This window comes from Urocitellus parryii, chromosome 3, assembly GCF_045843805.1.
Source record: "Urocitellus parryii isolate mUroPar1 chromosome 3, mUroPar1.hap1, whole genome shotgun sequence".
NCBI classification, from domain to species: domain Eukaryota; kingdom Metazoa; phylum Chordata; class Mammalia; order Rodentia; family Sciuridae; genus Urocitellus; species Urocitellus parryii.
Window position 1 is genome coordinate 31,294,343 of NC_135533.1, and position 13,714 is coordinate 31,308,056.

At 36.5% G+C, this 13,714-nt stretch overlaps 1 protein-coding gene across 1 annotated transcript in view; it reads left to right on the forward strand.

Annotated features, from left to right (window-relative positions):
- The window catches only part of Ppp1r9a (protein phosphatase 1 regulatory subunit 9A), a 293,369-nt gene that overhangs the window by 260,551 nt on the left and 19,104 nt on the right, over positions 1–13,714 (forward strand). Inside the window, exons 12-13 of the mRNA XM_026391574.2 lie at positions 5,133–5,290; positions 5,797–6,097. Of these exons, the coding sequence (XP_026247359.1) occupies positions 5,133–5,290; positions 5,797–6,097 (459 nt within the window). The remainder of the gene's footprint in view (positions 1–5,132; positions 5,291–5,796; positions 6,098–13,714) is intronic.

The window sequence follows — 13,714 nt, forward strand, 5'->3', positions numbered from 1 at the left end:
TGGTGTCCAGTCAGGGAAACAATCACCATGGATGTAACATAGGAGCAGCTTTCTTGTGTAGGGAGGACTTATAGTCACACAGATTTCTACAGGGTTCCCAGGGCTCGAATGAACATCTGGAAATCTTAAGTCCTGAAACAGCAGAGCTAATCAAATTAAAATGGAATTAAGATGTGTCTAAAAGAAAATATACCAAATATGTTGGGGTTTTTTTTCCTCTTTTTAAATTAATTCTAAGTATAAAAGTAATATATAAATGCATAAGATTACATAAAATATGTAATATGAAAAAAATTCACATTACACATAAGATTAAAGTACCTTTTGACCGACATCCCCTAATCTAATAGTCTGGTAGGAAGTGTGTCTTTACAGTTTTTCTAAGCAACTATTTACCATTAGGAAATGTATAATCTTTAATGTTACTGTTTTCTGAATATTTTAAATGAATGATACATGTTGTTTTACAACTTGCTTTACTCAGTGACTTGCTAATCTCTGTATGTCAAAAAATAAAGACATTTGAGTGCTTATTATGTAGTAGTCACTCTTCTAAGCACTCAGATCTAATAATGCATTTAATCTTCATAACAATGCAGTGATTATGTTATGCTATTATCATTCAGGTTTGCAGTTGAGGATCCTGAGGGACCTCTGAGAAGTTAGGTAAATTGCCCAATTTTGTGGTAGAGATGCTTGTTCTGGATTCTATTCCAGGAAGACTAACTCCAGGTCTACTCTCAGAGTAAACCATTTTACACTGTCTCTGTGAGTTTCATAAACCTACCTCCTGAATGCAATACGCATCAACCCAAATCCCAGTGGGCCCATCTTTTAGAACTTGCAGTAACTGTGAATAATATGCAGATACTGTTCAAGTTTTAAAATGGCACCGAGTGCCTCATTATGCTCCACTTTTCAGTTGACAGCAGCATAAGTGAGGTGTGACTGTTTTTGAGGGGAATAATGTACATATGAATGTGGAGCAGACCCCATTGTTATGCTCCTCCATTCCCCTGGTTCCTTTGCTGCCTGTATCTGATCCTTGGGCAACATTCCATTTACGTCAAAAATAACGTCAATCCAGTGAAAAAAACTGAATGACTCACAGTATTACTGTAGGGAACTAGTCTCTGTGTAATATGATATATAACATCCTAATTTCATAGAGCATTTTTCATAACAGCTGCTAAAATCGTAATCAAATCCATTAAATTCTTTTAAAGACTCCAATTTGAAACTATTCTAAAAAATGCAGGTAAGTGAGGTCCTGCCCACACAAACTGCTCCATCATTAACTCCTGCATATCTCCTCAGAATGTATTTGCCTGTACCTATTGATCACTTGAGTCTGCTCCTCTTTTGTATTTCTAGCTGTATTTGAGTCAAAGGCAGGTTATTTAACTGACTAGAGGATCTAAAAGATAGAATAAATAAGAAATCAGAGGAGGAAAAGGAAATTATTCTCTTGACCCTCATGGACAACAGAACAAGGTATATTGCAAAGAAAGAAGGGAAAAACTGAGGTCTTGCATTTGGGGAAGCAGTGTTGTATTATTAAGATCTTTCTCTAGGGAATGAGTGACAATGAGGAACATGGCTACCTAAGCCCTTACATCTAGCAGCACTTAACTTAGAAATATTGAGCCTGTTGTATTTCTCCTGTCACACTGCCATCTCCAAAACTGACAGCTAATGTTTTTTAATAAGAATTTTATTCCTTTGATAAATACAAAGCCAAATAAAATCTGTTTTTTTTCTTTCCTGTTGCTATATAATTCTGTGAGTTTACATAGTTAGTCCCTGACATGTATTTTTCTTCTGAACATAAAACCAAAAAGAGAATTCAAGGAAAGCAGAAGAATGTGTAGTTTATTTCCATATGTAAGAATGACCCTCCAGAAAGAACATAGGTTTCTAGGCATGATCACTTTCCAGTCTCTTCCATAGATAACTTAAGGTACAAGTTAGTACACGAGTAGCCTTCTCTGAGCCTCAGTTTTCTTATGTGAAGAATAAGCTTGGACCAGAATCCCAATGTTCTCTTGAGGTGTAACATTCTGGTTCTTATGTTTCATGGTGGCAAAAGATAGACAGATCACACTTCTGGTTACCCAGCAGCATAAGTCTCGTGCATTTTCCTCCCATGTACACATATCTCTTCTAATACTCATTAGAATGTTACTTACAGTGTCTTTTGTCTATGCATCTTATGGATAGTGCTCCTTCCAGCTTCATTCTGGTATAAGTGCTGTTGAAGTCAAAGTTCTCAGCACCATTTCATTTTTCTGGTTCTCAAAAAGAAAAAAAAATTCAGAATGGAATATAAATTACTGGCTTGTAATCCACAATCACTGCTCTAAAGTGGCTCTGATATTTGCTTTCAGACTCTCAAAAACTGGTAAGTGCATGCAATGTGTTGTAATGGGTTTAAGGCATGCTTTTCAGATGCCAGCTAAACATATCACTAATAGACATAATTTTGTGAGTGGGCTCAAGCAGTTTGCACCTAGTCAACTGATGTTAAAGCAAATATACCATACTGCCATTTTGAGTTGTCTAAAAGCAATACCAGGGAAATTACTGAATATTAGTAGAACTTGGAATCTTAGAGTAGATTCTCGGCAATCTTAAGTCCTGCTAATAAGACATTTTCATTTCTCCTCATTTTATTTGTTCAGTAGCTAGTGATGGAGCAACTACTGCAATGCAGTCTTGGATGTGGGTGTTCTGCTGGGTCCTCTAGGGTCAGAAATCCATTGCAAAAGGAACCATGTTTACACAAATGAGACAGACTTCTTCCTTGGGTCTATCACCAAGTAACTAGTTATCAAACCAACCAGACATGAAATCATCTGAGAAGTAGTTTGTTCTTTAGTTCTCAACATATCTTTCTTTTTTTCCTAATAAATATATGAAAGATAAATGGCAGTATTCATATGTAGACTGTGAAAGATCTGAGTTTCCTAGATTAGTCACATCTTGTATGATTTTAAAACTTAAAATAGTGGACTCTGGTGGCATTAAAATCTTAACAGTAGTAACCTTTCAACATTAGCTAAATTGGAGTGGGTAGCCAGTAGCATGGGAGTCAAGATACCATAATCATCATGGCTGCTCAGCTAGCTTTGTAGAGAAGGGTAAGCTACTCTGGTTTTCTCAGCTTCAGGAGTGGAAAATATCCACTTGCATTCTGTCTCACAAAGCTGTAATGAGAAACAAATGAGGTGAAGAATGTGACAGTATTTTGTATTGTAGATCATACAATCCAAATATGAGACAGAAAAGATGTAAAACGTGCATGTACTGCAGCTTTTCTAATTATATTATTGCTTTCTTCTATGTGATGTTCTGCATTTTATATGTAAACATAGCTTGCAAGGTTGACTTTCTCCCAATTATCACAACTAATGAACTCTTACTGGGCAGCTGTGAATATAGATTTTATTGGAAGGAGGAAATTAAAGTGATCAAGGAGATTATTTTTTTTCCATTGGCATGTAAAAAAGTAAAGAGAATACTAATTAGAAAATATCTAGTTTTTCTTTATGTATACTTGCATGGTCTGACTTTTCTGATTACTCTTTTTTTATTCAAGTAAAGGAAATGAATATTCAAAACCTTGTGTAAATGTTGTCATTTGATGGATATATCTTCTGGGTAAAAATATATTTACTTGTATTTGTTAGAACCGTATGCCAAATACTCCATTTCATGAATAAGAGACACAACATGAGATGCTTCCATGTTTTAGTTTTATTTTGTAGTTAGAACACATCTTTATAATAATGCTATAAAAGGAATTACTTGGGCTAATGTTACTGGAAGAATTTGTTTTATTCTGTTAATACCTTTGCATATTTTCTAGAACTCAGGTTTTTTCTTATTTTTAATAATTTAAATCCAGAAGCATTTAGTTACTAATTCCTTGAATCTGATTTCATTTGATGATTGCCATCCTGAAAAGATTAAATAGTATTAAAGATCAAAATACTTTATTTTGAAGGAGTGATTCCATATGCAGATGTAAGAAATAGTAACATTCCAAATAAATGTGGGAAAAATATGCTTTCTGAAACTAATACCTAGATATGTTCATGAGTAAAGTTTCCTTGTCCTCTTTAGAATATTAATTTCCATGTCCTGATTAAAGTCTAGGTGGCACAATTAAAGGTGGTAAGAGACAGACTAATGAGGACCACATTGGACTCTTCTTTTATTACTTCATTGTCTTTCTGTTCCGCTTTCTCTCTCTCCCACTTCTTTGTTTTCCTCCTCCTCCCCACCTCCCCTTTTCCTCCCTCTCCCCTTGGAGTATTTTTATTTAAAGACTTAAACATTTTCCTGGAAAACCAGCATAGTTTCTGTTGAAGAGAGAAAGTATTCAGAAAAAGAAATGAGACAGAAACATAGACAAATAACCTAGAATATAAACTTAGAAGTTAATGAAAGAAAAGAAAATGTTTTTCCTACTGCATCCATAATGCTAGTACTTTTGGTTGTTTAATTTTTATTCATGTGGCCAGATCTGGTTTTATTTCTTCAACTATCTTAAATTTTCTGGTTAAATCAATTCTGTAATTCTGTTCTGATCTTTCTACAACATTCAAAGAGAAACAAGTTAGGTTTCAGAACTGGGGTAGAAAATATATTAAGACCAAAGTGATACAGCCTATCAGAAATTTGGAATAGAAAATTCATGCCCTTGGTCACCTGCTAGTGCCCACACATGATCTTTGCAACCTCACTTTTTTATCTTTAGGATTTTTAAGATCTACCCACTTTGATACACTTTCGCCTGGTAACTGTGACTACAAACACTCCAACATGCATACATGTAAATGAATGCAAATCAGTGCTTTTTATAATTATGTTGTAGGAAAATGTTATGCTCTTGGGATGTTTGATTTTCATTATTGCCTTGGTCATCTTTAGTGTTGGTTTCTCAATTTCTCCTAAACCCTACTAATTTCTTTGTTATCTGTGGGCTATCAGGCTGTAATGGTTATCGCCTCTTTCCTGGTGTTATTTCCTGGTGTTATTGATAAGCTTGATATTTTGTTTTCAGTGTCTGTTGTCTATCTTTTCCAAAGGTTTCTCTCACTAATTATTTTGCATCGTTCTTTTCTTAGACTTGAACGAAGCAGTCCCAGAAACAGAACGCTTGGATTCAAAGGTCCTAAAAACTCGAGCCCAGCTTTCCGTGAAGAACAGGCGGCAGAGGCCCACTAGGACAAGACTGTATGATAGTGTCAGTTCAACAGATGGGGAGGACAGTCTAGAGCGAAAGGTGGGTATCCTTGACAGTTCTCAGACTTGTGCTAGACTCTTTCATAATTCCTATAGCTTACTGAAGATAATGGTTCTTTTGCAACCAGAATCTATGCCCTAGCTGGAAACAACTGGAATAGCTCCTGTCTTTGTCTCCTGAATTTACACAACTTCTTACATTATCATAATTCAAACTTTTTTCTCTATTCATTCATCAAAATAGCCATGAATGTTATCCATATTGTCATATTTCATGATGGTGCTTTTGATATTCAGCTGTTAGTTTTACCTAGTAGAAAATAATGAGTGTATAAGTAATTGTTTCTGTATGTTTTGGGTATTTGTGTAGATTCAGCATTAATATGGTGAATTGTTATGAACGATGCCTTCCTTTTGGTAAACCAACAAACAAATATTCCTTTTCATGGGTATTCACTAAAAAAAGGTTGGTCTTATTTCAAAGTAAGTATTGCATAGAACTGATCACAGTGGCATAACCTCCTGTATAATCTCTTATACCAACAGCCTTCAAACAGTCTCTATAACCTCATGCATATTACCAAATCAGTTCCGCCCAAGGGTCTGAGAACTTCTTCTCCAGAATCAGATTCTGGGGTTCCACCCCTCACTCCAGTGGCTAGCCATGTGCCCTTCTCGCCTGACCACATAGCAGAGTTTCAAGAAGGACCGCTGCACCCAGAAAGGGGGCCTTTCTCCTCTGTTTGGGGAGACACTTCGCTTTCCTCTCCTTCAAAATCTGATCATGATATGGAAGAACCTCCTTGCCCCCATCAAGCTACCAGAAAGAAAATATTACGAGAAAAAGGTATTGTTAATTTTGTTGTTGTTGTTCTGCTTTTGCTTTGTGTGACTTAGCCAACACTCCAATTTGTGCAGTTTAAAAATGACTAGTCATAAGTCCTTTGTCTTCTCAAGCTAATAATATTACTTTTCTTTTACCTTATGGGATAAGAGCAATCTCCACTCCCATGTATTTTGTGTTATTTGTTTTAATCTTTTCCTGTTCATCTAGAGTTTTTATTCCGTTGGCTCTCTACAAGTTTATTATTGAAGGAAAGTCTTTGAATGACCTTCTAAAGATTATGTAGAATAGCAGCTCATAGTTTCAATAAACACTAACATCATCACAGAGAAAAAATAATATATATTGAAGATCAAAGTGATGTAGGTCACAACTTTTCGTAATAACAATTTATATTACAGTGAGTGTAATAGAATAGCTATGATAAAGATAACACAGGGAGGCTGGTCAAATAAATTAAATTTTAAAATAGGCTCTTAGAATTACACCAAAATTTTATAGCAGCATTAGTAGACTTTTGTCTTTTTAATTATATATTTTACTTTATAGAAACAATAAATTATTGATTAAACAAGCTAACCAATGTTGAGAGGTATAAGGCATAGGTTTATTCTCCTTCCTGTTCTGATGTTTTTATTTAAAGTAAACTAAATAAATTTGATTGTATTATCTTTCACATTTGAAAAGAAATCTACATATACACATTCAAATACTTTTTGACATATGTAAATGAATAAAATACACTGAAATATAACAATAGGGATGAATCTCTGGAATAAGACAGCAACTAAAAAATAAGTTACAGAATATATATATATATATATATATATATATATAGTTTTATTTACATAAAGTTAAACAAAACTATTTAGGTCATCAGATTCTGGGGTTCCACCCCTCACCCCAGTGTCTAGCCATGTGCCCTTCTCACCTGACCACATCACTATACAAACTTTTGAGGTCCCAAATGGGAATGGCAGGAGTGGTCCTTGGGAGGGATGTGCCAGGGACCCCATTCTTGTCAACTGCAGTTCATCAGGCTAGGTGACAAATGGGTGTTTTGTTTTAATGATGTTTGCTTATATTCTCTGCCTACTTTATAAGTACTCTCAACTTCTGCAGTCAATAAACAACAACAACAAAAAACTTCACATACAAAGGTAATGGCTGGACTTTATCTTTAAAATACAAGTAGTTCCAAAGAACTGATTTTTTAAATGTAAAAAATAAGCTAATGATAGAAACTGTTAAATCCTTGAAGATAAAATGCACATTATTTATAAGATATGAAAAGATAATCAACCTCACTAATGATCAAGACATGATCATTTAAATTACATATCTAATTACAAAAATTTGTCAGAATGCTAACATCTTCAGACTGAAATTTGATCAGTCAGTGCTGGTAACAGTGTGAGACACTCATACACTACAGGTGTGATTATGCATCACCACAGTTTTTAAAACTCTACTAATTTTTCTCCATCAGATCAGGAATTGTAATCTTTCCACAAACATTTTGTAAACATAGAAATACAGGTGCCTGTAGAGCTCACACTTCTTCATAACTTTTGGTCAGTATTCAAGTGTTATTCCTAATTTTTTTCTCCTTGGTTCCCTTTCCTGAACCTGTGAGCCACTACAGTTTTCTCTTACATACTTTTCCTAACTTCAGCTCTTCTTGAAGGAGGCAATACTTGAGTATTAGGGAGTACCGAGTACCAGTGGAACCTGTTAAAGCAGTGGTCAGTTGACTGTGATGCAGAATTAAAAGAATTAAAGACTCCAGAATTTTTATTAATTAACCCAAAATAGGGGTTTTGGTAGCACTTTCATAGAGATACAATTGTAGCAAGCTCATTATTATCTTTTCAAAAAAAGATATGTATAGACTCTGATCCATAAAAAGGCAAAATAGCAGATGAACATCCTTTGGAGCTAATAGTTAATAATTTGAGATCCACTGTGTGAATTTATAAGATATTGCTTGCTATCTGAGGGAAATCACATCGTAATAACACGTGAAATCTCACCCAAAGATTTTTAAAAGTAGTTAAGCCCTGTCTAGATTATTTATCTCTGCCTTTTACTTCTAAGTTATTTATGATTCTTTGAGGTTAGTAGATATTTCCTCTCAGATTGGACAAGTAGTCCCTGGATATGAATTGTGCTTTAGGGTCCTTTAGCAGTAGCATAGCAGTAAAATATGAGAATTTCACCTCACCTCTGATGCCTCCCTTTCTTCCTTTGGAATTTAGCAGGACAAAAGACAAGAGGTGGGAAGTCTCTCTTTTCCAGAGACCAAGTACTTGGGCTTTCTCATTTTCAGTTCTGCTGGGCTGGTCAGAGTTATATATAACAAAGCAGGAGCAGTGAACTGAGCTTTGATAAAATACTAACTTTATAAATAGTCAGTGACTGGTATGGTGACCATTGCTAGGTACTAATGGTGGATAGATGAAAGCAGTGTCAAAGCCTCCCATTCTCTCATAACCTAGATACAAGTTTCCAGCCTCAAAAGAGTTTTCTGTGCCTTCCATGTTCATTTGACATTAATCCAGTTATTCACGTGTTCACTCAGCAGTTGCTGAGTACTGGCTGTGTCAGGCTTCATGGTGAAGCTGAATATACAGAAACAAACAGGATTCTGTCCTTTCCCTCAAGGAGTGTGCCTACTAGAGACAGTCTGTCTGCTGTCATCTCCTCCCCCTCCTCCCCCTTCCACTTCCCCTCCCCAACCCTTTCTATTCTGGAACCTCCTGCTAGCTTGCTCCTCTGGTGACCTTGTTTCTATGAACCCCCACTGACCACCACTGGCAACAACTGGAAGACACTGTGCTTCTTGTCTTTCCACACTTGAACAGTGTCAAAGAGGGAAACCATTCAGCCACTGACTCAGACATAGTCCTGTTGCCAGACAGTGCCTTGGGGAGTTAAGGGTCTGACCTCAGTTTTCTAAATCCAGAATCCCAATAATATACCCGGCTTCACTCAAGCTCAGGGTGACTGATTCATGCTGTTCAAACCTACAAAACACTGATTCCCAGAGCAGAAGGCTGATTTACTTTAGGAAGATCAGGTGACTTATTAACAAACATCCTTTATTTGTTTTGTTCTGTCTTGTCTAGTTGGTAGGTTCAGAAAGTTGCTCAGTGAACATAAAATTAGAGTCAAGTTTACTGGATGTGGACACAGATCATGGCCATTGGCCTATGAGCATGCTGGTGACCTGCTTGTTTCACTATAAGCACCACTACCCTGCAGCTCTCCCACAGCCCTCCCACCTAGTTTCCAAAAAATAGACCTTGGTGTCATTCAGACTTTAGGGAAATCCTGTGTTCCTTTTGTTAGGATGTTGCAGAGGCTGATGCAGCATTGATTGACAGAGTGGGATAATGTTCTATAAAACCCTTGTGCTCCTTGCTGTGTGAAACTGGTCTGCTATTCTGACCTGGACTCAAGCTGTGTCAAAACTTCACATTCTCTTATTACCTTGATATAAGTTTCCAGCCTCAAAGAGTTTCCTGTGCCTTCCATGTTCATTTGACATGACTCAGGAGAGGTTAGGTATGGTTAACCTATGGTTTCCCTCTTGGTGTATGTTTATGTGTGTGGTTCTTACAATTCGTTAGTTCATCAGCGAAGAAACTAAAAAAGGACTTAGTGATGTTTACAGGGACAAACTGGATCTCATGCTTACAATCTCATCTAACACCACACTCCAGGAAAATCCAGATCCTTCTTCAAAACCCAGTTTAATTCTCACCTCATTAATGAAGTATTAGGCCCAGTCACTCCATTTCCAGGCAGAGTACATTATTCTTTTTTCTCTCTGATTTCAGAGAATTTTTCACTGCTACTTCTGCCTCCATCACCTTATGTGCAATAAGTGATTTAGCAATCAGTGTGAGCCAAAATTGCCTCACATATTAATCCTTGCATTTTTGTCCCTAAGAGAATATGACCTGTAAATGATATTTAGTAAGTTTCTGGATGAAGTACTATCATACTCCAGACTACTAATGCAGCTGTCTAGGACAGGATCCATAAGCAGAGCCCTGCCACTTCCTGGTTTGTGAATGAATATTTATTATAATGCAGCCATACTCTTCCAGCTACATATGCTTACTTCCAGGCCACAGTGGCAGAGTTGAGTGGTATGACAGAGACTGTGTATCTCACCAACGTAAAATACTTACTCCCTGTCTCATTATAGAAAAATCTTCTTGATTCCTAGTCTAGAAGTATCTTTCCACTCCACATTGCTGGATAAACTCTGAAGATGGCTTAGTCACTGGTTGCCATTTATTTAGAATTTTAAATAATATTCTCAATATGCTCAAACTGGAGTTGGGTTTTTCTTAAATTTTTGTCAGTACCACAATGGCATGTCATCATTTTTCCTCAAATTTGAGGGACCATAGAAACACTGGGATAGAAAGAGTCCCATTATAACTAGCTTAATGATAAGTCTCTAACAGAATGTCAGTTAAATTAGAGGAAGTAAAGATTTTTTTTTCCTAGAGGTCTGTATAACAAGATTTTACGGCAATAAGAGCCATAAAAATACTTTCCTTATTCCTCTTATATAAGCACCCTAATAATGAAATTTTTGTCTCTAGGCTTGCATAGCAATGGACCTTTGACCAATCAAAGTTAAGTAAATTAAACACTATCAGTTTTCTGCTTTTAAATACTAGAGATTATTATTCTAAGCTTATATAGTTAGTAGCACATTGCCTGACACAGCATGCCTTTAAAAATCTTCATTGAATTAATATATGGTAAATAGTATTTAGCTTTCTAAAAACTTTGCAGGATTCACTTCTTATTAAAATATTAGACTAGGCCTCTGTAATGATAAATATGGTAAAACTATATCATTGCTTAGAGGAGAGAGAGGTGACATCCAGCTAAGGTTGGTAAATAAAACTTGACAAATAAAATGCAACTAAAGTAACCATTGAAAGACTTTAAAAGAAGAAGAAAGAAAGAAAGGCCAGGTAAGGAGGGCATGAAAGGCAGAGTGGACATTCACAGAGACAGACACAACGACATAACCTGCATGAGAAGGATGGTGCTATCCCAGCTGGCTGAAGCAGTTTGTTTATGCAGGGGAATTGTTGAGCATCAGAGTGAACAGGTAGTAGGTTAAGTCTATAGCTTTAGAATTTAAATCAGAAATACCTTCAGATTACTAGGAAACCACAAGTTTGTTTTGAGCAAAGAAAGGGTACTAGGTATCGGAAGGCTAAATGAGACACACTGAGAGGTGATAAGCTATAAAGAAGAACCCTTGTCAATAACAGGACAGAAGGATGAAAGAACCCTTGAAGCGTAAGCTGACTAAATAATAGGGGGAAGAAAGTGAGTTATAACTAGTCATAGGGTTTCTAGCCTCAGAGCATGGGGTTTGTCATTAACAGAAAAGAAGAAAAGAGACTTCACAGGGTAAATATGGTTAATTCTTAAAAAACAAACAAACAAAAAAAAAACATTGGAGGTCATGAGCTCAAGAGATAGGCCAGGGCAGGAAGGTAGATTTGGGTGTCCCCATCATAAAAGAAGGGACAGTCAAGTATCTTTTTGCAGTGAGATTGAGAACAATGCAGATCAAGAAAAGGCCTCAGGATTTAGCCGTAGATAATTTATTACCTTTGGAAATGAAAGCTATATGTGCTTACTTGTAGGCCACAGTGGCAGAGTTATAATAGGAGACTGTCATAACCAAAGCCTAAAGCCAACCCACTCAGTTTGGTGTCTCAGACTTCTAAATAAGTATTAGAGAAATTTCTAAAAGCCTAATGGAAGTCTTAATAAATAAGTTTTTAAAATGTGACATTTATCTTTTCCTGAAACTAGGCCAAGCCAGTATTGGTTTGTATATGGATTAGAAGTTCTCATGTGCATTAAAGGTGGATTTGATTAATTTAACCCTACCTCTTCAGTGTTCCTTGGAACACACTTTGGCAAATGGGTCAGATAGTGATGTTTGGTTGCCTAGCAGCAGGTTCTGTGATGGCCAGAATCAGGCTTTTAGTCCTAAGATGTCCAAATAACTGTAACACTAATAGGTAAAGAGCATTTCTATGTACATTTTCTCAGCTGGCCCTCTCTTCACTCATTAAAATACCTCCCAGCTACCTGTAATTCAGAAAATAATTAGGCAGTATTTTTTAAATTTTGCATAGTCCTAGCCTTTAAGAGTTGCTTTAGGATTAATCTGGAAGAATTCATCACTTTATTTTCTCCAGCTTCTATTAAGAAAATTGAAATCCTGCTTTTTTAAATGTCCATTAGCAAAAGCACCTTAGAAGGCATTTGTGCCATGTCTGTGGATTTTTTTTTATGTGTGTGTATGTCACATTGGTGGCTATTTAATTCAGTTACTCAAAGAGTAATGATGCAAATATCCATAATAAATATTTTAAGCTAGAAGTGGATTTTGACACGACATATTTCTAACTCTTGTATTTCATTATGTACATTTTCAAGGAATTGATTATTGTAATCTGAGTACCATTAACTAAAAATATGAAATGCTCATTGCTAAAAATCCTTGGAGTATTTGTCAGTGTCCTGTGCTGCTTAAGAGCTTTGAAGCTAGACTCCTAAATGAGAACTGTGTGTGCACTTCATATTTTTTAAGGATACATGTTGTTGTCTATTTAAAATTTCTCCTGAAGTGTACGAAACTCGTAAGCAAAATTAACCTGCAAGGTTAATTGAACACTATCTTAAAAGGCCTGTTCTATCTATGCTTCATGCCAGAAAGTTCCTAAAATTCAAGAATTTTAAAGTTAGAGACAGAAACCAACAGGCAATTAGAAAGGAGTGGTATCACACACAAAAACAGGTGGAATAGTGCCACAGTTGACATGGAACACCATTTGCAGGCCTCCCTTCTGATTGATTTTTGGCATCCTTTGGAGTGTCCCCAACCCCCAGCAGCTGCTGTCCCATTAGAGTGCCCATGTAACTCAAAGAGGTAAAGATCAGGCAGCTCCAAGCACTGAAATTTGGGTGTCTTCCACATCATGGGAGGCCAGCCAAGTTGTGTTCCAACCCAACTATTAAGAAGGACCTTTCAAAGATATCTTTTATAGCTGCTCCTAAGAGTCTTCCCCGTGTTTTACCCTCACCTGTCCAAGTGAAAACTCACCTGAGCAAGTGAAAACTTTACCTTTATTGTCACTGTAAGTCTCTTAGACTCTCAGGTGATATTTTCTTCTGAGCTTTGAGGACACAGAGAAAGTGGGTTGAGTTTCTTCAGAGGCTACAAAACCAAAGGCTAGGTGTGGAAAACAGAGCCCAGGCATTCAAACCAAGAGTTGGAGCCAGAGAAAGGACAAAAGGAAGATCTGCTTTGAAGCAGAGGACAGTGTGATAGTGGTTTTTGTTTTTTGTTTGTTTGTTTGCTTCTCTCGTTCATTCCAGTGGGATTGACACTAATACTTTTAGTGGTGAGTATTGGGCCTCTGTCCAACAGGACCTCTCCTGCTTAAGTGACTGTTTTTCAACATGGCACATGCCAATGTCTTTTGTAAAGGGCATCCATTATCTTCTACCACAGTTAGGAATTTAGGCAAATTTCTTAGATTCAGATATGCACTGATTTTT